Source organism: Musca autumnalis, unplaced genomic scaffold (genome assembly GCF_047663935.1).
Source record: "Musca autumnalis isolate F117 unplaced genomic scaffold, ASM4766393v1 scaffold_4, whole genome shotgun sequence".
NCBI classification, from domain to species: domain Eukaryota; kingdom Metazoa; phylum Arthropoda; class Insecta; order Diptera; family Muscidae; genus Musca; species Musca autumnalis.
The window spans coordinates 9,590,206-9,616,729 of NW_027411977.1; the positions used below are offsets into that span (position 1 = coordinate 9,590,206).

The 26,524-nt window shown below is 34.6% G+C and overlaps 2 protein-coding genes across 4 annotated transcripts; one reads left to right on the forward strand and one right to left on the reverse strand.

Moving 5' to 3' along the window:
• The first annotated feature begins 865 nt into the window (after nt 1-865).
• On the forward strand, nt 866-5,504 carry rasp (protein-cysteine N-palmitoyltransferase Rasp). Of its 2 annotated transcripts, none has more exons than XM_073987384.1 (2): nt 866-1,101; nt 1,226-5,504. In XM_073987384.1, the coding sequence occupies exon 2, from the start codon at nt 1,273-1,275 to the stop codon at nt 2,767-2,769; it is 1,497 nt and encodes a 498-aa protein (XP_073843485.1). In that variant the 5' UTR covers nt 866-1,101; nt 1,226-1,272; the 3' UTR covers nt 2,770-5,504. The 2 variants fall into 2 exon arrangements, with proteins under 2 accessions (XP_073843485.1, XP_073843486.1); XM_073987385.1 differs by having other exon boundaries at nt 877-1,146; nt 1,226-4,910.
• Sms (spermine synthase) lies at nt 4,832-24,561 on the reverse strand. 2 transcript variants are annotated; one of them, XM_073987387.1, is made up of 4 exons: nt 24,121-24,561; nt 12,317-12,425; nt 6,298-6,420; nt 4,832-6,231 (listed from the first exon to the last, which is right to left on the reverse strand). In XM_073987387.1, the coding sequence occupies exons 1-4, from the start codon at nt 24,400-24,402 to the stop codon at nt 5,648-5,650; spliced, it is 1,098 nt and encodes a 365-aa protein (XP_073843488.1). In that variant the 5' UTR covers nt 24,403-24,561; the 3' UTR covers nt 4,832-5,647. The 2 variants fall into 2 exon arrangements, with proteins under 2 accessions (XP_073843488.1, XP_073843487.1); XM_073987386.1 differs by lacking the exon at nt 12,317-12,425 and adding an exon at nt 13,513-13,624.
• Between the last annotated feature and the right edge of the window lie 1,963 nt (nt 24,562-26,524).

Genomic DNA, 26,524 nt, shown 5'->3' on the forward strand with positions numbered 1-26,524 from the left:
ACTTTTACAAAATGCTGTTCGATAACAAACTTGGTCAGTAAAAGAGAACTGAGAAGAACTTGCAAGTAGATACTTTTTACTTGCGAAGTTATCGAACAGGCCTATTATTTCCATTGCTTTTGCTTCAAAACAAAAAAGAAATTTGAAAAACACACTCAAATTTGGTAGTGTTTCCTGCGCATTCATTTTCTTATCAACATACATAAACAGGCCCATAAAGTCCCGAGCCACACTGCAGTAATTTCACTGAAATTTTGATATGAAATTATGCGTCTCTAGATCGACGTCCATAGTATAGTAAAATCATAAAATTGCTGTAGAGGGGAATTCGATTTAAGAACACCTAATTTCATGAAATTTTTTAATGAAATTCACGCTAGTGTGGACCGGGACAAATGAATCAAATAAACAGAAGTTTGACAGTAAGTCCCAATTTACATTAGGCGAGTTTACTTGCGGCAATTTTTCTCGTTCCTTTTTAAACTTGCCTCTTGCGTTTATAAAAGACAATTCTGTTCCGACAAGTTTTTTTTTCAAAACAATGAAAAAAATGTCAAATACGAAAAATATAAAATGAATTGCCGGTACGAGCAATTTTTTCCATTTCCATTCCCCTTACGTGTCTCCTCTACAAACTGGGACTTGCCGCAAGTAAACTCGCCTAATGTAAATTGGGACTAATTCGAACAAATTTAAATTGTAACATCTTAGAGACACAGGGCATACACCAAATTTTTTAAATTATTTTTTTTTTTTTTTGGGATTTTTGGGGAATTTTTGAGAAATTGGCTGAAAAATTCCGGCAACCATGATGAAATAGACATAGCTGGCAACGCTGTACTGAAGAGCAAAATCAGGGATGTGAAGTTCAGACACATTAACACAGGTAGATATAATGCCGAAAACAGAATTAAAATAAAGATGCATTAATTTTTTTGGGCTCAACGCAAACAATAAAACAACAACTAAACAATTATTCTGTTTTCAGCTTAGAGCATGTCTACATTTACGAAATCCAGTGCATTTATACTGCCATAGAGTTGGGTAGCCTTCAATGAGAACTCTGCTGTGGTCTATTAGCTATTTTGACTTCAGGACATGGTATGTTTTTTAAATACAACAGATCTTCACATCGTATGTAAAAATGTAAAATTATAATATTTTATAATAATAATTTAATATTTATCTAATTGATCTATCTATAAATATATTTTATCTACTTCAGTCGGATGTGGAGCTCATGTAGACCATTCAATATATTTGGTTTTTGGAATGGAGAAATTACGTTTGAACAAAAATGAAATTATTTTGTACTTTGGTGTTTATGTCGTCTATGTTAGCTATCAACTATGGTCGTTGATCACTGCCAGACACAAAATTCTTGCCGTAGCTCAATATGAATTCCCAGAAGGATGGTCCATTCTCAACTCTCGGAAAGATGACACAAATGATGAATTCTATGCATTTACAGAGTATATTAAACAATACTGGCATTGGTATATCTTCCATTTTGCCATCTGTAGTGTAATACGAACATATCAACCAAAATGGCAAAGTCTTGGATATGTTCTGGTGACATGCGTCATATTGAGTTGTACCATGAAGTTAATATCCATAGCACTGATTAGCAGTCTTGTAATGACATATTATTTGGTGGCACAGCTGCATTCGAAGGCATATGTTTGGTTACTTTCGCTGCTGTGGATGATTGTTATGATTTTTATGAAATCCAATAACATGTTACAGGAAAACATGGGATATATGGAGTTCCATAATGTCATGGTAACGTTATGCTGGTGTATTCTGAGAGGATGCAGTTATGGTTTGCAATTGGCAAAATCCCATGCTAATGGTGACGATGACATCGAACGGAAATATGCCTTTGCTAATTTTTTGGGTTATAGCTTATATTTCCCATGTTTTACCTTGGGACCATTCATGGGTTATCATCGTTATACGCATTCGGATGAAAATATTCCAATGAAATGCAACATCAACGTATTTCTATGGCACATCGTAAGGGTTGCATTTTGGTGGCTGGTTTTGGAGATTGCGATACATTTCATCTATGTCCACTACATGGCCTTGGACATTGAAGCAATCAAGGTGCTGGACACAAAATTTGGTTTGTATGCAGTCGGCTACTTTATGGGACAATTCTTTTTTATGCATTACATCATTGTTTATGGTTTGGGCATAGCTTTTGCCCAATATGATGGACTGAGGCCACCAAAGAAACCACGTTGCATTGGTTTGATTCATCGTTATTCGGATATGTGGAAATATTTTGATGAAGGATTATATGAATTTCTGTTCACCCACATTTATGCTGAATTGTGTAGTAAACATTCTTCTCCGTTAAGAAAAATCATCTCCACAGCAGCCACATTTTCATTTGTATTTCTATGGCATGGTCATTATTGGTATGTTTTTGTATGGAGCGTTTTGAATTTTTTCTGTTTAGTCTTGGAGAAGGTGCTTAAAACATTAACAACATCGTCCATGTATAATAATGGGTTGCGAGAGAAATTTAGACTAAGTGAAGCGGGTGTCCAGCGTTTTAATGCATTCTTAGGTTCACAGATATTTATTCCAGCTGCATTTTCCAATTGTTATTTTATTAGCGGTCTAGATGTGGGGAATTTTTTAATGCATGAAGCCTATTTGGGAGGTTGGTGGAATTATTTGACGCTATCATTTTGTACTTATTGCTTCTATCAGTGTTGTGAAATTGTAATGAACAAAAGACTTAAAGATATTAGACGGTAAAAATGTACATATGTTTTGCCAATTTTTTGTAAAATAATAGTATTAAGTTTGTAATGTTTTGTAATAAATTTAAAAAAATGTAATATTTTTGTAAATTATAAATTCTTAGGGCCTGTTTATGTATGTCGATAAGAAAACGAATGCGGAAGAAAAACTACCAAATTTGAGTGTGTATTTCAAATTTGTTTTTTGTTTTGAAGCAAAAGCAAATGAAATAATATTTCAAAAACTAAAGTTTGGGTGTCTTGCATGCGCACACATTTTTGTTTCGAAATACATAAACTGGGGGTTAGTGTTTGAATTTATTAAAGGAGGAAAGAACCACTAAATTTTAAAAATGGCGATCTTGTTGTTGTTGAGATAAATAACAGAAAATGTCCATTGTCCAACATTCAATGAAATGTAGAAGTGGACCTACAATATTCCATATTCGAAAATAATGTATGTATGGGAGAAATATTACGATTTGTAATGTTAGGGTCATATCGGGTACTCCCTTGAAATGTTACCATGTATGTGGTAAGGTTTTTAAAGCTTTCAGGCCATAATTTTTTATCATTTAATTAAATATTAAAACTTTTGTTTGTCGAATCACTTGTGTGGGTGGGTATATTTCGTGTGTAAAAGTAATGGTGGTGGTTTTGTGTTCTGCTGCTAATTGCGTAAGCAGCAACGGCTTGGTCATCAGGGGTTTAACCCGATTTTAGCACTGATGCACAGTGGATCCACCCATTGGCCAAAAATATAAAAATGAATGTCAAAATTTTGGTACAACATCTGGCAACTCCGACAGCTATGACATGGACCTTTTTAAAAATATATTAGTTTTTCTTTCATTCGAAAGCGATCTTCTTAAGAATAGCTTCAAAATTCGGAACATTTGACTAATATTTTTTGTTGTGAGTACAGCCTATATTTTAAGTGCAAGTAAATATATTCAAAATATCCCGAAACTAATACGTATAGCAAAATATTATAGTGGATTTTGAAAGAGAAGGTAATAGGTTAATTTTTATTAAAAAATAGTGTTTTAGCGTGTTGTGGAATTCTAGTTAGCTGCATATTTTCGTAGTGTATTTTGTAATGCAAATTCGATCATATACTTAAACTTTAGTCATGATGCCCACCTCGGGAATAATTTTCCAAAGTAGTTAATGGGTTTAAGATTATTCAGTATTAAAATCAGCTGCCATCTAGTGCCAGACTATAAATGGTGGGTTGCTGACTAAAGCTGCCCCAGAATAGGGTTTCTATGGATATATTAGCGCCTAACTCTGTTATCTGACCCCACGTACATTAACATAATTGGCATCAGTGGAAAGATGAAGAAATCTTCTTCCAAATTTGTCTTACGTTGGCGGTACGTGCCATCCAGGAAGAACGCTATAAGATCTATATTAAAAATTTTACCAATTTTCAGACAAAAATGTTGATTTTTTTAATCCGCTAAATTGGTTGGATTTTATGTTGTTTTGGAGATTGTTTTGTTTCCCCAAGCCTATTTCTGCATCATAAGATAACCGGGACCGTTGTTCTTGTAATTTAGTATTAACAGCATAAAACAATTTTTACGTATTACGTATACCCCCTCCAGAGGGGAAAGGGGGGAGAATGTTACGCTCGTGGTTTCTTAAAACACTCTTCGCAGCAGCACAAAGCTGTAACCGGCGCATTGGCTTGATTTTTACACTTTAAATATTTTTGGCCACTTTCTCCATACAAGTGGATCCACTGTGTGATGTAGTATTTGGATCCTACATAATGTGCGTTAATGGGATTTGTGTTGGATGACAATATATATTATGTGAACTGAAACTTATATGAACACGACTCTAAGACCTAAAATCCAATTGAAAAACTAAATGGAAGTTCATATCTAAAACATAGTGTTTCCAATAGCAAAAGCAGCGAAATATGATAAAATCGCCTGCCGTTGCTGAGTCTTGTTTTGACAACTTTTGCGGGATGTATATGATATACTTTAAGGCCACTGTTAGCTATTGCCACTGACCTTTAATTCTTGAACCGTGCTAATACAAAAAAACAAATAAAACACAAATAATTTTCACAATATTCTGCGTACGACTATATTTAAGTTTGTTTTTTAGTGTATTTCACAAATAAAACATTGTAAATAAAAATTAAAATTTATCCTTCTTATTTCTCTTAAATCTGGTTATGTTTTAGTATTAGTTTCACTTATCGAACAGGAACAACATAAAATAAATTTATAGATAATATGATACTGATCATCATATCCTGCTTTACACATACTGTTGTAAGTACAATTGTATATCAACCGAATACACACTATTTGGGACAGTTTTACTCCAACTTTTATAGAGGACTGGATGGAGCGGGGAACACAAAAAATGTCCAATTTGTTAAACTAAGAGGAACCTAATACAAACCACAATTTTTGGGTAGAAATCTAATAGTTTTGTTTAAATGTATGATGAAAACTGCGGTGAACTAATTCTGTCATTTGTTACTTATTCACATGTTAACTAAATGCTAACTTAAAATAATTATAATTTGTTCTTAAATATTTGGTATGCTTCTTTAAATAAAAAATGTGAAAATCAAATGTATACGAAAGTACTGCTAAGTATTTGTTAAATGAATTTTTGCTCTGCTCAAGCTTAAGATGAGTTGACTAAGATATGGATGTGTGATAGAGAAAACGCCTGTGTTTTTGTAGAGCCGTTTCACAGTCGTTTTTGAAGAGAGAACAATCCATTGATAAGCTATTACCAACATGGTTGGCACTTGATGATTTTGTGATAAAGGAAGCCTCAGTGTTTTGGTTATTATTGTTTATTGAGTTTAGTCGTCGCTGTGTGTTGTTAAAATATAGCATTTCTTCCACTTCACCTCGTCAAGCCAAGGAAACTTGATAGAAGAGCCATTCTTCCATAAATGATGGCACAAATGCCTTGGATGTGGTAAACTTAACCTTGGGTTTCAACAAACCTAGCTGCTCCTCGAACAATTCCAAAGATTCCAAGCAACTGGTACCATTTCCATGGGTCAAATATTTACCATCTGGTTTCAAAATCTTAAAGGAGTGCTCCAAAATTGTGCGTATAAAATCCCAGCATTCACCGACAGGTGCACCCGAAATTGGAATATCAGTTAAGTCACCAAACACATAGTCGAATTTACGTCCCTCGGCAATAAATTTTTTCATGTACTCGACGCAATCGCCAACGATAATTTCATAATTGTCGCTCTTACGTTTCTCCAAAACATCACCGCAAATACTGTTGAGGTATTTGTTACAGGCTTGCATAACCAATTCATCGATTTCCAGCATAACAACGAACTTAGGTTTCTCCTTCAATAGCTCGTAGAGCAGGGCACCATCACCACCTCCCAAAATACAAATTTCCTTTCCTTCGTAATTTTCAATACCACGGCCCATAAGGGTTTCGGTGTAAATTAAATCGGACTCAGCAATATCTGGAATATAAATAAATGAAATACTTAAGAGGAAATCAAAAGTCGTAGGTTCCAGCATCCACTTACTTTGCAATTCATCCAATATCAACATGTTGCCCAAAGTTTTCGAGTGCATAATTTGGATTTTCTGGAATGGTGAACGTGCTTCATAGACCAAGGCATCAATGTCGTATTCGATAATACGTTCATCTAGAAGCACATGATAAACCAAAATTATAACGCTCTTTAATATTTTTTATTCATTTTAATGTGCATCTTAGAACAATTATTAATGTCCATGGTTAGTGTACAGAATGTTATGTTCTATATACATATGTTATTCTATCCATGATGCATTGTGGAATGTTAATGTGAGTCGAGGTTGCGAGGGCGAGGATGTTAAGAGTATTCAAGGTGTTTAAAAGTATGTACCATGGAATGAGTGGATGTTCTTTTATTTTGTTTATTTTTACCAACACATCACACACATACTTATATTTATCCACAGAAGGAGACAACAAAAACAATAAGATTCATACTTTAGAGCTATTAAAATGAATGGTTTTTAATATTGTATAAGGGCATCATCATGCATTTATTATGAAAAAGCTCTAGGTTGTTATTTTTCTTTTATTATTTATATTTAATATTTGTTCAGTGCATATTTTAGCAAGAAGTGTTAGTTAAAGCAATTTTTAAGGCGACTATGTAAAGATAAATAAATAAATTAAAAAATGTGATATTTTTCATTAAAATTCATAAAAATCACATATATTATATGAACTTAAAATTTGTGTATACATATTTTAAATATAAATTTATGATATTTAAAGAAATTGCAGCAAGATGAAACAAGTAAAAAGTTAAGTTCGGCCGGGCCGAACGTTTTATACCCTCCACCGTAAATTAATTAAAATGGAATAATTAGTTTCCTTTCACAATTTTAGGTGGAAAGATGTTCCCGCCAATAATACCCTAAATTCCTAAATTCTCTAATATACTCTAAAAATATGTTCAGCAAGGTGAAAGGTATCACCTATGGGTCTATATTAAAGTGCTGGAAAAGTTTAAGAACTGCAGGGAACCTCAAAAGTCAAATTACGGATAGTCAAACATTGTAGCCAAGACCCTCAAAACCGTTATATGAGAGCTATACCAAAATATGAACGAGCCCATGCTGACGATTTTTAGTGAAGAAGTTTCGTGACCACTGAAAATTCAAATGTCAAATTGCAGCTAGTTCGATTTTTGGTGGAGAAGTTTCGTGACCACTGAGAACCTCAAATGTAGCTAAAACCTCAAAATACCGAAAATCGGGAGGTACTATTATATGGGGGCTATACCAAAACATGGACCTATGTTAACGATTTCGGACATGGACCTATATAGCCCAACATTGAACTTGACCTACCTGCAAACAAAAGACGCATCTTCCCAAAATTTCAGCGTCCATCTCCATTTTCGTAGATAGATGCTAGAGTGTTACCACAGACGGACGGACTGACATGCACAGAATTTTACCCTGATCAAGAACATATATACTTTAAAGGGTCACATAGACTGTCGTTGAAGTACCATAGTAGAGAATTTTTCCACACTAATGGTGTCCGCCAATAGCGACAACGAAGATGTTTGCTCCACGTCAACATTGTTTCAGGGAAGCTTTTAGCACAATCCCGGCTTTGCAAGAGATACCCACAAATAATGTGAATGACCGGAATCTACGAAGACCACCAGAACGGCCATTGTGGTCAAACTTGATCTGTCCAAGGTGTTCGATGCTGCAGACCTTTCAAAGCTATTTATAACATTATGAACTCCAGTTTTCTTACGTTGGATTGATATTCCCAGCCAAAAATCCACGTTCTGCAAGATTAAAATGATAATCGCAAGCTGACTAGACAGTTCCTGTTGGCGTGTTGCCAGCCATGTCTCCCTAACCATCATCATGAGGACATCAAATACGTAATTTCATCAGACCTCAACCGACTGTTAATAAAATCCTCGAACAACATCTTCCAACAATTTTTGATATTGAGCAGTTTCAAGGCAAACACGATATATACTGGCGCTACAAACGTCCAGCTACAATACCATTCTTAACTCCTAAGAGAACACATTGTTTCCGGTGACCCCCCTACAATTTTGTCTTTCTGTTACGACATAAGAAAGTACCATATGATTGAAATCTCGGCATTCTTTTTTTTTTTGTTCCACAAACTTTCCATACGGGACAGGGAAGACTTCTCTCATATCAAGGAGTGCACCCCGATTCATATTAACACAATTATATGGGACATACTTTTTATCGCCGAGTCCGAACGGCGTGTCTTAAGACACCACTTTGTAGAGAAGTTTTACATGGCTGAAATACTCAGGGGTATTTTGCCACCGTTGAAAATGTTGATGTTGACTAGCCGGCGGATTGAACCCACGACCTTCAGCGTGCAAGGCGGGTGTGCATACCATTGCACCACGGTGGCACCCAAATCTCGGCATTCTAAGCAACTCTAACATATCTTTACCCTTTTCAAGCATTTCAGTGCAAAACAATTTTTTGTGATGTAAAAAAATAGTGTTTAAATAGCGAACAATTAGGAAAGATAGGACGAAATCGTCCGCTGATTGCAATTTAGCGTAGGTCCAATAATCTCAATCACTGAAGAATCCGTGTCTAGTGTTTTTTTTAACATTTGTATAGTAGGTACTCGACTGTCTCTGTCTCCTCTTCACATAGCCTGCAGTAATCGACATTGCTTTCATACCACCAACAATGTATGAATCTTTTAGACCAGTGTCCCGTGATGACCCCTACAGCAATTCTCATAATCATATTTGTCTCCGCTTTTTTTGAGTAGAAGTAAGGAAAAAGTTCTACGATCTGATTAACTGTTCGAGACAACCGACAAAGACAAGACAAAGTAGGAGTTGTCGAGTTTGGTTATAAAAACGAGACAGTGGGCAATATCCAGATTCCTCAATTGTAAAATTTGGAGATTGTTATCCGTCACGTGCTAGCATATCGGCAATCTCATTTCATTTAATGTCACAGTGTCCCGGTACCCAACAGAATATCGGCTTCGTATGAATCACAACTTGTGCCAGCTATACACTGATACTGAAAGTTAATGTTTAAATAATGTAATCGAGTTAGAAATATTATTATGTGAATGAATGGTGAAGGCATATCAATGCAATCAACAATAACGATGGGTTATGTGAAATTATATTTTAAAACTTGGTATAATTTAAATGTGTTTTGAGCCTTTGAGTTACGAGCAACCTAAAGACGTTCAAGAGGTGTCACATCATTCAGAGAAACAACGGTTTCTTGTGGTTTGACCGTTGGTAGAATCATCAGCCCATATTTATTCAAAAGTGATATCGGTAAGGTATTCCAAGCAATGTCTGAATTTGGTATCCTCGCAAAGCTCAGTCGGCTTTGTAAAATGACTTTAACTGACACAAGATCTTCAGTTAAAATAGGAAAGAACCTCTCCGAAGAGTTTTGTACCAAACGAGGTTTCAGGCGAGGAGGCAGCCTTTTGTGTGATCTTTTTAACATCCTGCTAAAAAAGGTTATACGAGAGGCAAACGTCAAAAGAAGTAGCACAATCTACACCAATAGCCACATGTTACTTGCTTATGCTGATGATATAGGACATCATGGGACGATCAGTAAAAGAAGTAACCGATACCTTTATGAAGGTCGAAGGAGAATCTGCTAAAGTGGGTCTGGCGGTAAACGGCGAGAAGACCAAGCTGATGGTGTCGACGCGCAATGCGTCCATTGAGATCGAACCTACAGTTGAAGTTGGCTCCTATAATTTTGAGGTAGTAAAAGACTTCGTATACCTCGGCATCGCCGTAAACACAACAAACGACATCAGTTGTGAAATAAAAAGAAGAATTGTATTGGCCAACAGATGCTACTTTGGTTTAAGTAAGCAGTTTAAAAACAAAGCCACATCTTGTCAAACAAAAATAACGCTCTACAAAACACTGATACTACCCGTGCTGATGTATGGCTCTGAAGCCTGGGTACTTGCGCAAGCAGACATGGCAGTGCTTGGTGTGTCTGAGAGAAAAATTCTTCGAAAGATCTACGGACCGATCTGCGTTGACGGTGAATATCGACGTCGTATGAACCACGAGCATCAATATTGTTAAACGTATCGAGATGTAGCGATTGCGTTGGCTAGGCCATATAATAAGAATGAGCGATGATGAACCCGCTAAAAAGGCGTATAAATACGGACCGCTTGGCGGTGCACGCACAATTGGCAGACCAAAAATAGATGGCGCAAACAAGTGGATGAAGAGATGACAAGGCGCGGTATTCCAAAAAGCGAAGCACGAAACAGAGAGAATTGGCGATCTTTTCTTAGTTCGGTCTATGGAACAAATGTTCTGTAATGGGCCAGCTAAGTAAGTTCTTCAGATTGCAATTTATTGGTATTAAATGTGAGGCGTTTCGATTCTTTGGCTGTGTATTGACGAGCCTGTCTTCGGAGCATGATTTTAAATTCAGCTATTAGAAGAAAGTGATCTGTGGCAATGTCGGCACTACGTAGCACTCTTACGCTTGCAGCATTCTAAATTTCCTTTTACTTAGGTTTGGACGAAATTCGTTTCAGACAATTTGGAATCGATTTAGCTATGTCCGTCCTTAGTTTAAGTTCGAAGATGGGTTATATCGGTCCACTCCTTCCGGTACCTCCCCCCAAAAGTTCGGAAAATTTGTGCGCACGATAACTCTTAAAGGGAGTAACCGATGTGGTTCACACCTTGCACATCGTGAAATTTCTACAAGGCTTAGATGAGGTTCCAATTAGGACTTAATCAGTCCACCTCTTCGGGTACCTCCCACACAAAATTTCCTATAAGTTCAGTTTAGGGCCTGCTCTCGAATCGCTTTGATTTTTGTTGTAACAACTTGTATTCACTGCCCCATATACGACGGTACAAGTTTCATCAGGGGCAAGTCCATACTTCCTGAGAAAATAACCTGAAAGTTGCGAAAAATCCCTTTGACACCGTGTGTAATGGTTGGATCGCGAGATAACTCTCGAACGAATATGTCGAGTCGATCCAAAATTTGGCCTTCGTAATATTTTGTCCAAACTAAGTTTAGGTTCGAAGATAAGCCATATCGCTCCACTCCTTTAAAGTTAAAGAAATTTTGGATAAATTCACTTTAAGAACTGCTCTCGAATCGCTTTAACTTTTAATGAAGCAACTTGCATTTGCTGCCTCAATTACGACAGTGAAATTTTTTCAGGGGTAAGTCCATACTTCTTGAGAAAACAGCCCGAAAGTTGTATAAATAAATGTAGTGGCTGTAGAGGTCGAACCGAATACTGGGTTCGTCCACACTTTGGATATCGTAATATTTCTTCGAAGAAATTCGAATATTAGAAAAAGTTAAAAAAATTCGCTAAAATGGTACGAGCGATATCTCATAGACGTAGCAACCGATTTGGTCCAACTTTGGATCTCTAAATATTGCCGAAACTTATTTTATCTTCAAATTTGTTCCCTATCTGTCCAATCCTTGTGGTACCACCCACACAAATGTTCAACATTTTTGTGTGGTTAAGGGTCTGTTCGAGGATCCCTTACTATGTTAAAAAAACCTATTTATCGATATCCCCGCAAATTTTTGAGCTTTAATCCTATCCATACTTTTGTCGGCCCTTACGCCCAAAATTTTGAGAACCCTCTAAATACATAAGTGTTTTTGCGAAAAAAAAACTACTTCAATCCACACAAGCTGAGGGTATATCTCTGTCGGCAAAGCCGACTGATACTTTTTTACTTGTTTTAATAATAATCATCCAAACTTAGCTTGTCTCAAACTGCAGTTACCTGTAAAATGATATGTTAACATATAATTATGAGAAAAGCGTAAAATGTTGAGTGAGCGCAATGCATTTAATTTATAATTTAAGATATCTACTCTACATTATTGCTTATACTAACAGACAAGGACAAAATAATCATAACATTACGAAAAATACAAATTTAAAGTTAAGGCTTAAATGTGTACACACTTTAAAAATTATTGATTACAAAACAAAGTGAAAAAGAACAAATGTTTCATTACCTGATGATGGGAAATATCTAGCAAAGTCGCCACGTTTAAGTGGAGGCAATACTTGTCCAGAAAAGACTTTCAATTTCTTGGCAATGTTATTTTCAAGACGTTTTGATGACTTTTGGGACGAACGAACGATGATTGTATTGTAAATGTTTCAAATCAAAATTGTGGTCGAGGTGGTGTTGGTGGTTGTTTGGTTGGTCAATTGGTGTATTTAATAATGATTTGATTGATTTGGTGAGAACAACAGCGAGAATAAAAGAAGGATAGATATCAATTTTTGAAAATGTTTGTTGGTTTGGTTTAAAATGATAATTTATAATATAATTGTAGATATATAAATTTACAAGTAATATTTTATAAAATGAAATTGTAGCATAGAATACAACCTATAAGAAATGATATTTATGCATGTAAATTGGAGATACAAAAAACAATTTAACAAATTTCCTTAATAATGTACATGCCATAGAACATAAATTTAAAAATTATTATTATTATTTATTTATTTATTACATTAACTAGTAGTAAATACAAAGTTAATGAGAGGGTAGCTTTGGCTACAAAGGCCATCAGCTAGCATTTTTAAAATACTTATTACAAATTAAAGACTAATTTTGTTATATAATGAAGTTAGAATGTGTTATGAAGTTATATACAGCATTAATGTTGAAAGAAGTCGGTGACTTAAGCATTGCTAATATACAATTTTTTGTTTTTTTTTTGTTATTATTGTTGGAGGTTTCTAATTTTCCAAAAGGACCTTTACAAATGGTGGTCAATCAATAGAGAAAGAGGATTGATTCATTGAGCTAATTTAAAATCTCTCAATAACAATAAAAAGCTTTAGGTTTTCAGAGTGAAGGGAAAATATCTAGCAATAAAAACAGCAAATAAACTGAATATACGAATATGTATGCAAGTATGGGTGGGTGGAAAGAATATAGATACAAATGCAATATACAAATAACTGATAACCTTTTTTCAGCTTTGGTAACTTCGTTTACTTTTCAAACGTGATCTATTTTAATTAAACATCGAACTTTTGCTTTTTGACTTGAAGGATGAAGGAAATGATGGAAAGAAAAAAATATATATTGAAATGCGCATTTGATTTGTTGACTGAAGAAAAAAAAAGAGAACTTGAATACATTTCTAGAATCAAACTAAATATGCAAGAAATTCATCATTACTATGCTAACCTGAAGTTGTCATGTAAATATCAATATATCCACCACGTTTTATAGGCGGCAAATATTTGGAATTTTCTGAATTTAATTTTTGTTGTAATATTAATTCCAAAGCTCGCATGGTCTGTAATACATTTGAGACACATACATTTATAGTTTATGTACAAATGAATATATGTTGTAGTTGTTTGTTTTTAATTTTTAGTTAGGAATCTCTATATTAGAACAAAGAAAATGAAAACAATACTATAAAAAGGCAAAACAAGAAAAGAAAAACAATAACATAAGCAAATGCTTAATAAAAATGAAAGCAAAATTAAAATAAATCATTATAACAAACAAAAGATTGCACAAACATTAAGACACGTTTTGCCATCAGCCAAAGAAAGAAAGAAAGGTATGCAACAGCATCAGCGTGTGTTAATATATTTTATTAATTTATTATAAAAATAAACACACATAGAAACAAGTGAAAATGTATTAATATTTAATTGTCTAATCTTTATAATATGTAGAAGTATTATGCAAAGAACTATTTGTGATTAAAATGCTACAAATAAAACAAGAAAACAGATGGAAAATTAGTCGAAAGGAATTATTATTAGCAATATGCCAATTAGGCTTATTCGAAAAAAAGTTGACTGGATTTTTTGATCAGTAGCGCGATTCTCTTACACATTTTTTGAGTAATAGTGGTAAAATAAAAACTCAAAATATTGAATGAAAAGTTCAAATAAAAGCTGACAGCAATCTTGCTATCGGTAGCATTTTTCGTCTACTATTTATTTGTCGCTAACTTACAGAAAAATATCGTTAAATACTGAAATAATAAGCATTTCAATTCTATCGATTTTTGCGGTAACTCAAAAATTAGTTGGAGAATCGCACTACAGAATGTAAATATCTTTACGAAACTCTATAGGACTTGATTCGGAAACATATGTATAAAGAATGCAAAATCAATTTTGTTTAGGGAAACTAAACAACTGTTTGTATAGCTCAATCCAAGAGGACAAGTCTAGCCAATGCCACAAAGAAATAAATAAAATTACTATGAGAGGAGTTCACTATATTTATTTTAATTTATTTATTCTATTTTGTGCAATATAAGCCTATGGACTTGCATTATGAATTACTATATTAGTAATTACAATTTAATCTGTTTAAAAAAGTAATGAACTTCTCCTATGCAAAGATACAGTTGAACCTCGATTATCCGTGAATCGATTATCCGGGAACCTCCATTGTCCGTGATAGAAAAGAAATGTTGGACTTTGTTCCATTTCCTCTATTTTTCGTTATAAACTTCATTACCCGGCATTAAAAGAGCACTTTCCAAGTAATTTGATTAAGCAAACAAAAGGTAAACAAACAAAAACTGGAAATTCTCCCCGTATTACATACACAATTTGTGTATATATGGTATCACAAAAACCATGGGACAAAGTCAATTCAGATGAATCTGATGATATTAAGTATCTTATAAAATTTTGGGGGATTGCCGTAACAAACTTAAAAAAATTGCAGATGTTCATATTATTATACGATACTATGCCATTTTTACTTCAAAATATGTTCAAAAACTGCATAAAAGCATTGCCTCCATTATCCGGGAAAATCGATTATCCGTAATGCCTCCGGTCCCGACCAACACGGATAATCGAGGTCCGACTGTATATCAATGTGTAAGCGAGAGATTGAGGACTACTCCAATAACATTTTTATAGATAATGTTCTCTGGTTATTTATATGACAGATTGAGAAGTACTCCAATTTTACTGATTTGCACCTTTTCCATTTAAAAAAGCAAAGATCAAGCCTTAAGCCGGCTATGATTCGAGGGGAACTAGAAAATTTCTGACCTAGCCATCACGTAGTGTTGCCAGATGTCATTTGACTTTTTTTTTTGAAAAGTTTGACAGTTTTTAGCTTCAGCCCATGATACAATAAGAAGGTAGCATTATCAGCCCAGCTGATGGTAACATAATGTGTCAATTGCATTGAATTTATGTCAAATTTTGACATCTTATGTTACCAAAAACGGCAGTTGCTGCTACCTTCTTATTGTATCATGCTTCAACCTAATCATGACCAGGGTTTCGGAGTCTACGAGTCGGAGTCGAGCAATTTTGCTGGAGTCGGAGTCTGAGTCGAAAAAAATAACTCGACTCCGACTCCGGGCAATTTTTTTTTCACGTTATAGAAATATAACATTAAATTTTGAACAAGAACATTTTTTTAAAAATAATTATTTATTTTAAAAGAAATGTATAAGAAACAAGTAAAAAAGTATCAGTCGGCTTTGCCGACAGAGATATACCCTCAGCCTGTGCAAAATGAAACACTTTTTTCACAAAAAACTTATGTATTTAGGGGGTTTCAAAATTTTGGTCGTATGAACCGACAAAAATGTTGATTAGGATTCAAAAAATTTGTGGAAAAGGTACTTAAAGGAATGGACCGACATAGACTTATCCAAAATTTTGTGTGGGAGGTACGGGATGGAGTGGACAAATATAGTCAGTCCATATTCGAACCTGATCTATATCTGGTAGATATTATGAGAATGTTTAAAGTATGGACCAAATCGGTCACTCCCATCAAGAGTTATAGTGCGAAAAATTTTTCCGAACATTTTTGAACTTTTGTGGGGGAGGTACCTGAAGGAGTGGACCGGTAGGGCTTATTTTCAAACTTAAACTAAGTTTGCACAAAATATTACGAAGGTCACATTTTGGACTGAATCGGAAACTTGTACCTTCGTATAGGGGACAGTGAATACAAGATGTTACAACAAAAACCAAGGCGATTCGAGAGCAGGTCCTAAACTGAACTTTTCCGAAATTTTGTGTGGGAGGTACCAAAAGGAGTTTACCGATTGAGTCCATATTGGAACCTCATCTAAGTCTGGTAGAAATTTCATAATGTGCAAAGCATGGACCAAATCGGTTACTCCCTTCAAGAGTTATCGTACGCACAAAATTTCCGAACATTATCGAACTTTTGTGGGGGAAGTACCGGAAGGTGTGGACCGATATAATCCATCTTTGAACTTGAACTAAGTTTGGACAAAATATTACGAAAGCCAAATTTTGGACCGAATCGGCATATCCGTTCCAGAATTATCTTGCGCTCCAACCACTACACACGGTGTCATAGGGCTTTTTTGTACCTTTCAGGCTATTTTCTCAGGAAGTATGGACTCGCCCCTAATGAAACTTACAGCGTCGTATAGAGGGCAGCGAATACAACTTGCGTAAACAAAAATCAAAGCGATTCGAGACCAGTTCCTAAACTGAACTTCTCCGAAATTTTGTGTGGCAGGTACCCGAAGGAGTGGACCATATTGGAACCTCATCTAAGTTTGGTAGAAATTACACGATGTGCAAAGTATGGACCAAATCGGTTATTCCCTACAAGAGCGACAATTTTTGAACATTTGTGGGGGAGGTACCTTAAGGAGTGGACCTATATGGCCCATCTTCGAACTTAAATCGAATCTGGACAAAATATTTCGATACCCAAAATTTGAACTGAATCGATTGATCCGTTCGAGAGTTATCGTGCGCACCAACCAGCCAGACAGACGGACAGACAGACGGACGGACATTGCTAGATCTACTCAAAATTGTCTGAAACGGATATCGTACAAACATACTTGGGGTCTAAAACCATTATTTCGATGAGGCACATTTTTTGTCTTATCAAAGTGTAAATACCCTCTTTAGCCTAAAGGCTGAGGGTATAAACATAGATGCAAACGGTATATTATACTAAGTTAATGGATATTTACTATCCTCTGAAGTGTAGTCTATTCGTCCCTATTTTGTTGATCCAATATGGGAAATCTTACTGAAAACCCTGCGACACAAAATGGAAGTCAAGATCTAGGGGTGGAAAAATTCCTGTTCGGAATTTCGGTAAATTTCGCATAATCTATTAACTATATATGAAATTCGGATGGTTACGCTACTGAATTAGGGCATCATATTCGTCGATGGTCAACGACAGATTCATCCCGACATATCTCAGAAGTCTGACAAACGGCGAATCTTCTTCTAGGATTCATTTAGATGTAGACATTCAAATAACAGCATCTGATCTGACAGAGATAGTTCATGTGTATCCGAGTTTTCTACACAATCAATATCATATACGAAATTCAATGAAATATATAATCATAGAGTTTTCATGAGAAAGGATCGGGTAAATGTGATAAAGGACAATTAAAACATGACAATATAGATTTCTTGTCCTAATGGACCGCCCCTACATAAAATTTTTTAGCAACATTTTTGTAGAATATTTTCATGCACGAAATCTCATCGTCTGCTAATTTTTCAGTTCCTGAAAACATTAATCTGCCTACGTGCTGGGTAGTATACACAATATATCTCAAATATTTCAATAAAATTATCCACTCCACACCAAAGTCCAAATTTTGAGCTCTGGATTGTAGTTTAAGGGGTGATCCCTACTTATAAATTTCAGAAAAAAGTAGAAAATATAAATATCATAGAATAGGTGGTCAAATTCTTAAGTTGATCGGAACAATATTGCCTTAGTATGAGCGTTAGATGGGAATAATTTATTTTATTTTGTATGCCGCATATAAACTGTGCTTTTCTCGAAATCGGCCACATAAATATATGACAATTGATTTATTAGTTTTCGAGCTAGAGTTGACACCGCACAATGCTTTAATAAAAATAGGATTTCGTAGACGGCCTCAAAACTTTGTAAAATTTTTCTCTGTCAGATGAAGAAAAAAATCTGCCAAAAAGCTACGTAGTTTTCTCGAAAAAATCATGAAAAATGGTTTTTATTGAGCTTTACAACTGGGGGTCTCCTTTTGTGGCTAAGCACACTAAACCCACCAAACACCAGTTTGGAACTTGGTCATGAATTGCTTATAATTTTTATTGCATGTAGTCCTTATGATTTGTATTGCCCCTTCATTTTCACATATTTTGAAAGCTTAAAGATTTTCTCACGCGGAAGAATTCCGTCCAGACTATTCTCGTGCAAAAAAGGAAAATCGACAAAAACTTTTTAACTTTGCTGTTTTTCAATGTAAGATACGGCAGAAACAATATTGATATGCTCGAATGTCCTTTCTAATGAATATGTAAGGAAAAACTAACACATTAGCCTATATTGCCCAAAATATAGGAAAAAGTTAACATTTTGTGTATATTTTATTCAATTTCAATTTATTTTTATTAAAAACACAGTACCTAGCCCACAGGGCCAAAACGGTTGCAAATACAACAATAAAGTTACTACTCCGAAAACTTAAAACTAATATTATAATGTATATAAATTTTCCACTAATAAAATAGTTGTTTTAAAATATTAAAACAACAACAATGGGATTAAGCCAGACTATTTTGAAAAAACAAAATTGCAAACGCTATCCCAATTAAACAAAACGCCACAATGCTTCAAATTGAAGACACTGGCACGACGTGTGTTGTTTTTGCTGTAAAGCAGACCAACCAAATTTTGGTGTGTGCATTTGTCGAAATTCGACGACACATATAAGTGGAAGAGGTTTGAATTGTTTTCGCAGACACTTTCATCGGAGTTGTATGAGGTTGCCAAGGAAAAACTTCTCATTGAACTTTTTTCTTTGCTTACCTTTATACTTCGAGCTGACGATTGATGTTTGGGTATAAAAAGTTTCTTGTTGAAGAAGTTATTGAAAAATAACTTCGGTGGAGAATATCCACAAACAAGAAACAAGAGAACTGATGAGATCCAGTGGTGTGGATCGAAACTTTAGTATTCCCTGCCTTACCCCTTGGCGAGCAATGCCAAATCTTTTCCACTAATAAAATAGTTGTTTTAAAATATTAAAACAACAACAATGGGATTAAGCCAGACTATTTTGAAAAAACTAAATTTAAGATAGGCAAAATTTAATTTTATATCACACTAGAAAAAATATAATTGAAAAAAGTAGAAATAAATAAAAATTTAGTGGTATAGGAATTCACTCTCGGAGTCGAATTGGAGTCGGAGCCGGAGTCGTGAAAAAAACTCGTCTGGAGTCGGAGTCGAGCCAAAAATACCTCGACTCCGAAACCCTGATCATGGCACCTTGACATAAGATCATGCGTTGTATTGTTTACAGTGACATGAAAAAATCACTTACAAAAAAATGGAATTTACTTGTGAACATTTTCGTCCGATCATGTTTCACAACTTTCGACGTCGATCACTATAAATCTTTGTATGTCGATATAGGACCATCCTATGATACTATGAAAAACTGTCTTAATGAATCCAACAGTAGCTGACACTCGCCAAAAAACGAAGGTCGTGATGGTGATCTAAAAACGGCCGTTGTGGCAAAAAATTAAGCCATGCGTGAACGGATAATGCAAGAGCGCCATGTTATATACCGTAAGATAGAGGCATAACTGTGGCATTTATTCCACAAAATAGCACTTAATATTGCATTAACACTTGGCGGCAAAAAGGGGGTTTTCTCGTTGGATCCAGTGTTGATCGGTGCAAGAAATTTCAAAAAAAAAAAAAAAAAAAAAAAAAAAAACGACCTTGTACCAAAATCTGCAATAATCTACAATTTTTTAATTTTTTGACAAATTTATGAAGGAAATTTTTTAAAGGATTTTAAAATTTTACCGTGTTATGTGCTGCCGACCTTTTTGGTACTTCTCAGGTTGTTCTGTGACAAGCTAGCAGCACCTCTAACAATTATTCTACCTTCGCAATTCCGTGGCATTATCTTTGCACTCCATGTGATTTACAGTTTGGTCGCATATGTAGTGATAGATATTTAGATGTATCTTGTCGGAGGAAGGCGGTAAAAGCGATTAAATATGAGTTTTATCTTTCCCATCGATTCATCATCGTAAAATCAATCGCATTCTTATCGATCTCTATGCTATATTAAGGGAGTGGAATACAGGAAAGAAGCAATTAAACCGATCCTGGTGGTTATCATCACCAGGCTAGATTAGATTAGTAGCCGACTCATCCAGCAATTTTAATATTGTCATGGGTCCGGGTTCAAAATATGCATACTATTTCGTTGGCAATCGAAACATCATTAATAATAATGTACTCATCAGTAGTACATCCCTGGTAGGAATATATTTTGGTCGTCTGAATACTCTTCTCTTAGCCCTATCACTCTCGGGTGTTTGACAAATTGTCGCTTATAATAACTTGAGCAATCCCATGGCGATGGATTATACGACACCGAATTAACCTAAACCACAATCATCCAGAGAATGTAGTAATACACGTATTCTCTGCATTCTTTTTGTGGTTAAAACTTTTATAAACATAGAAAGTGAAGATTAGGACATTTTGAAATTCGTGAACACGTTAACTTAACAAAATAGAACTTTATGTATAGACGATTTGACTATGACTATTATTTTCTATAATTTCGAATCCTGCACTGGAAAAAAGAACTTCCAAACTGCTCTTCTGATATATTCATAGAGAAATATGTAAATAGAACAACCCATTAACATCTAAAAAAACAATGTAAAACATATTTTAAACAAAAACATTTTGCAGGTTTCAACTTCCTATAATACACGTTGTATGTATAGAGATGTTTATTTTTTAACAAATGGCTTTCCCTTTCATTTGTCTAGAAAACACAGCACATGTCTATGCTGTCTATCGTTGCTTGTGTATCGAATTATTTTTAGCAAATATAGTTTATTTTGTCGCTAAAGAGACTGAAAGAGGGAAATAAATGAGGTTAATCATATGTGCCAGCAGCATTGCAAAAAAGTAATATTTTTGTATGAAATACATATGTATGTACTATTTTAGATAATTAATAAGAGATTGAAAAAGTACTCTCCCAAGAAATCACAAACACTATGAAACGATGCTTTTTTATTAATTTAATATAAAAAAGTTTGTAAGAACTCTTTTATGATTAGAAAGAATTGAAAATATTTGTCTAGAAATGCAAACTTGCAATTTCATTGTTTACTTTTCCATTTCCTAATGCTATGTATTTGTGTTATGAATTTTCCCGCCAATAAAACTTTGTTAGTACATATTATTTGCCTTCTATAATGTTGAAGACAGCGTGTTTTGTACTTTTCGTATATTCATTGTAGGTAAATACAACACCACAATGGCATACGCAACCGATAGGTAGTTGATGGATCGACCGACTGATCACCGTGTTGCCGGTAAAATTTGTTTATACAAAACGATAAGAAATATAAACAAAACATTATTGCTCCATTCAGAGACACATCAACTAAAACAATAAAAAATGTTATCACAATTTTTTTATATTGACAATTTTTGCTCAATTAATGTTATGCAACAGAAGATTATACACATTTAAGATGATGTATATTAATACTATTATTGCATATTTAAAATAGTATTTTTATTGTATATACCTAAGGGTTTTGTTTTGAAAAAGTCTAATGACCTTAGTGTATTTTATATTTTGCAAAATGAAGAACAAAGCCACATGTAGGCAAATACACATCACGTGTTTTTAGGTTAATAACGACGGTGCGCCTGAACCAACTTTAAATGGAAGATGCTTGCACCTGGGAAGTTTTTGCGGACAATGCACTGAGTGTATCGCCTACTGTTAAAACAATGTCATGACTGCAATTTCCCTACTTAAATTTATATATGTCAAAAATGGTACAACCTGGGAATAAATTACAAAAGCTAAATATTTTCTCTTGCCCCATTTCGATACGACTTGCCGTTTTCAAGGAAAATCGTGAAAACCTAAAAATGTGACCGGAAACTTGTACAAATCATAAAGGTCAATCTTCTAGAGAATTTGCACAGCTACATTTTCTTTAGCCCCATTTCGATGGGACTTGCGGTTTCCAAGCTAAGTCACGAAAACCTAAAATAAACCTAAAAATTTTAACTTTGACTGTGATTTATTTAAAAATCCCTCCAGCGATTTATTCTTGTTTTAGAATCCGCAAAAACTTCCCAGGTGTAAGCATCTTCCATTTAAATTTGGTTCAGGCGCAAGGTGATATAGAATGTTTCAAAAATTTCCGTCATTTTGAATCGATTTAGAATTTTGCGCTAATAAAGACATTTTTTAATTTTTTGTAAAGCCTAAATTTGGAGGGTCCATTCCAAATCTTCGACAAATTCTATAGGCAACATATCCAGTTGAAAAGGTGTTATATGGACACTTGGTTACATTAAATTTAGATCTTTCGTTGGCTGAAAACTCCTGGGTTTAGGGTTAATTCGGTACATAGAACGCACACCGTCGTATGACTGCCACCAGATCAAGGACAAAAGAAACTAAACAGATCTTGTTGTGATAATAGTGTTTATTGTGATGATCGATTAGAGGAGGAGGAAACACCGACCAACAGACTTAACATACCGAACAGAACTGAAGCAACAGAAAAGCTGTAGTGGTAAACAACAATCCTATGTCTTTCGTACAGACAAATCCTCCTGATGATCTGGTAGTTTATATCGTCACCTGAAATATCCAAAGACGTAACCCTTTGAGGGTTATGGTCGATGGGTTAACAGCAGTTTACTTCTAGATCAGAGGCTGCGAGCTGCTAAGGCGTTTACATCAGCTAATAAGCAACATATTAGACCACATGTTCAAATTACAAGGTCATAAGTCGACTTCCCCTCGTGCAAAGGATCGCATCCTGAATTCTGCCTAATCAATGAAATTATTAAGTCGTATCAATGCTGGTTTAGACCTGGCAAATTCACAATAGATCTATGTAAGTCTTGTGGATAACTCAGGAGATGAAAGAAGTCGGATTTAAACTGATTCGAGTCTTAATCACCCCTTAATTTTCCTAAAACAATCCAAACTTAGTATACTTTTGTTACACAGTGTATGAGAGAATATGAAATAATTACCCCTACTGTTGCATATTTTACTTGTGCATCTTGCACATGGTTTTAAGATTATAACTATTTCCTGCTAATCTGACCTTGGCCAACTTTATGCAACTAAAAAACTAACATACAACAAACATTTATGTTAATCAAGGTCATTCAAAATTTATTCTATTTCCAAAGCTCCCAGAAGCATTGCAAAAAATCAATGACCGCCGGTAAACGTGTATTGTAAGTACATAAAAAATGAAAACACACAAATGATATAATTGTGTCCAAAGTTGAAGGCTACTATAGTCGTGTGCTATAAGGGTGGTGGTTGGGGACGATTAAGTGTGATGATGGGCACAACCTCAACATTGCTGTTTGTGAACTTGAAACGACACCCTTTCAACAATCGTCCTCCACGAATAACCAGCTGTGGTGGCCAGAAATCGTTTACAAGAGAGGGGTGACGAAGATGAAATCAGAGAAATAAGGAAACAGAAAACCAACGAACCCCTCACAGCCAGATAGAGACTGAAGGCCAGCGCAGCGGGACATATGCAAAAAAAATTCCAGACAGTAACAACTTTTGAACAAAAAGTAGTGATTAAACATCACTTTTTCAATGAAAAACTAATAAATCAAAAATAATTATAATTTAGCATGCCAAAATATTCAACAATAAATAAGAAATAAAAAAAAAATAATTAAAAATATCATAAAATAGCCATTGAAATACATAAACCAATGAAACAACAACAATCTTACATCGAATGACAAAAGCTGTTCTTTGCCATTTTCCAAATAATATTCCAAATTGATGGTAATCAAACCCTGACCAAAGATGCGCACGGTAATTATGGTCTCCTTGTTCTCGGTTAAAACTGCAAAATATCCATCATCCATTGGCATTTGGTATTGTTGCTCCAACTGCGGGAACAGACACTCCAATTCATGCCGTAATACTTTGGCAATTTCTTGTCTCTCCTTGGCATCGGAAGTGCGTACGGGATCCACAGTGAAATCAAATAAAACTGTTTGTGCGGCCATTATGAATTTATTTACGGAATATCACTTAATATTAGTACGATTTTATTTCATAAATTATGAAAAACTTTTCCGACAAACTAGTATGTCACCCGTAACAACAACACAGCAACCCGAAATACCAAATAAATGTTCTGTTCAAATCAGACAACGAAGTGAATCAATTTTTACGGCGGCGGCGGCTCATCACTTGCAAGGGCGGCGCTTCCAATTTTACCGGCGTTTGAATTTTGGCATATAATGCTTGATTTACACTTGGCCATGGCAGAACTACCAGGTAGTGGTATCACACCAGCTGATCGAATATGAAAAGTCAAATCCCTTTATAAAAAAATATTTTTGTTGTAATTTCCCCAACAACATAAAGAAAGTTTTGACATAACATATTCAAAATTTTACGATGCCACTACCTGGGTAATTGTGCCATGCACTTGGCATAGTTTTGTACTTTCATACAGTGATGCCAGTAGTGCGATTCTCTAAGTCCCGGTCCACACTAGCGTGAATTTCATTAAAAAATTTCATGAAATTAGGTGTTCTTAAATCGAATTCCAAACTACAGCAATTTTATGATTTTACTTTACTATGGAATTCGAACATGCAAATTTTTCAATGAAATCACTCTAGTGTGGACTAACACTATGTTTACATTTACGAAATCCAATGCCAATTCCATTGCTCAAACGTCAAATGAAATCCAATCGATTTCAGATGAGTTTTCATTTGACGTATACACAAAGGAATTGACAGATGAAATCGAGTGGATTTCGTAAATGTAAACATAGTGTTAGTCCACACTAGAGTGATTTCATTGAAAAATTTGCATGTTCGAATTCCATAGTAAAGTAAAATCATAAAATTGCTGTATAGTAAGTTTACATTTACGGAAATGGGCTTCCCAGCCTATCATGTCAATTCACTAGTTACAGGTAATGCGGCGTGTAATATATTGACTATTTTATAGACTACCGATGGATAGTGTAATCGACAATGTTTCTCTCTTGTCAACATTATTTCTTTTTTAACAAAATAGAAAAACTATTCTGTCATTTTGTTTAGTCATAATTAAAAAAGTTATTGACAGTGTTCGAAAAGAAACAGTACACTAAAATAACGTACCGTACCAGGTACGGTATCACTAAAAAATATTTTAGTGTACCGTACCGGTACGCAACCACTAAAAAATATTTTAGCGTACCGTACCGGAGCACAACGAAAATTGTAGTGAACCGCAGTCGGTACACTAAAAAATCGTAGCGTACCGCAGTCGGTACACCAAAATATCGTAGTGTACCACTGGTCGGTTCACTAAAAAATAACGTACCGGTAATGTACCACACATGTGTTTTTTAATTATGAGGAAATATGAATTGTTATATGCTTTCTTGGGAAAGAAGGCAAGTATAATAAATAAAATTCAATATTGTATAAATTAATTACATTTTAATCGTTTATAAATATTGAGAAAATTACTAGAAAATATAATGTTGTTTAAGAAAATCGTGAATTATAAAATCATTTACATGAATGAGTAAAGAATAATTTTACTTTTTTTGATGTTATTAGCATTTTGTGGAAAAAGATTATTCAGAAAAATTTAATATTTGCTATACAATCCACATTAATATTACCAGTACCAACAAAAAATACCCATCTATTTTGTTTGTAGCGAACAGTACTGTTCATCACTAAGGTTTTTTCCAAGCTATGTTTATTTACACATTTAAAAGTATTTGTAGCCAAATTACAAATTTTATTATGATTTTTTCAATATGGAATGTATTTATCATAACACCAGTATGAGGTTACTAATTGTCATAAGGATGTTTAAAAATCCCCTCGTGCAAAATCATTATTATTGGCGGCACCAATAACAGAAAATCTATTCATAGCAAGGTAATGTGGACGATCAACGAGAATTTTGCCTGTTACTTTGTGGTACTACTGAAAAGGACGAAGCAGTAAAACTTCGTAGTTCGTATTGTTGGAACAATGAAAATAATATACGTATCTGTAATGTAACATACATGTGTTTTTATGAATTATGAGAAAATGTAAAATATTTAATGGTTTTTTGTTTTATTATGGAAGACTATATAAATTGACCCCATAATTGTGTTATATA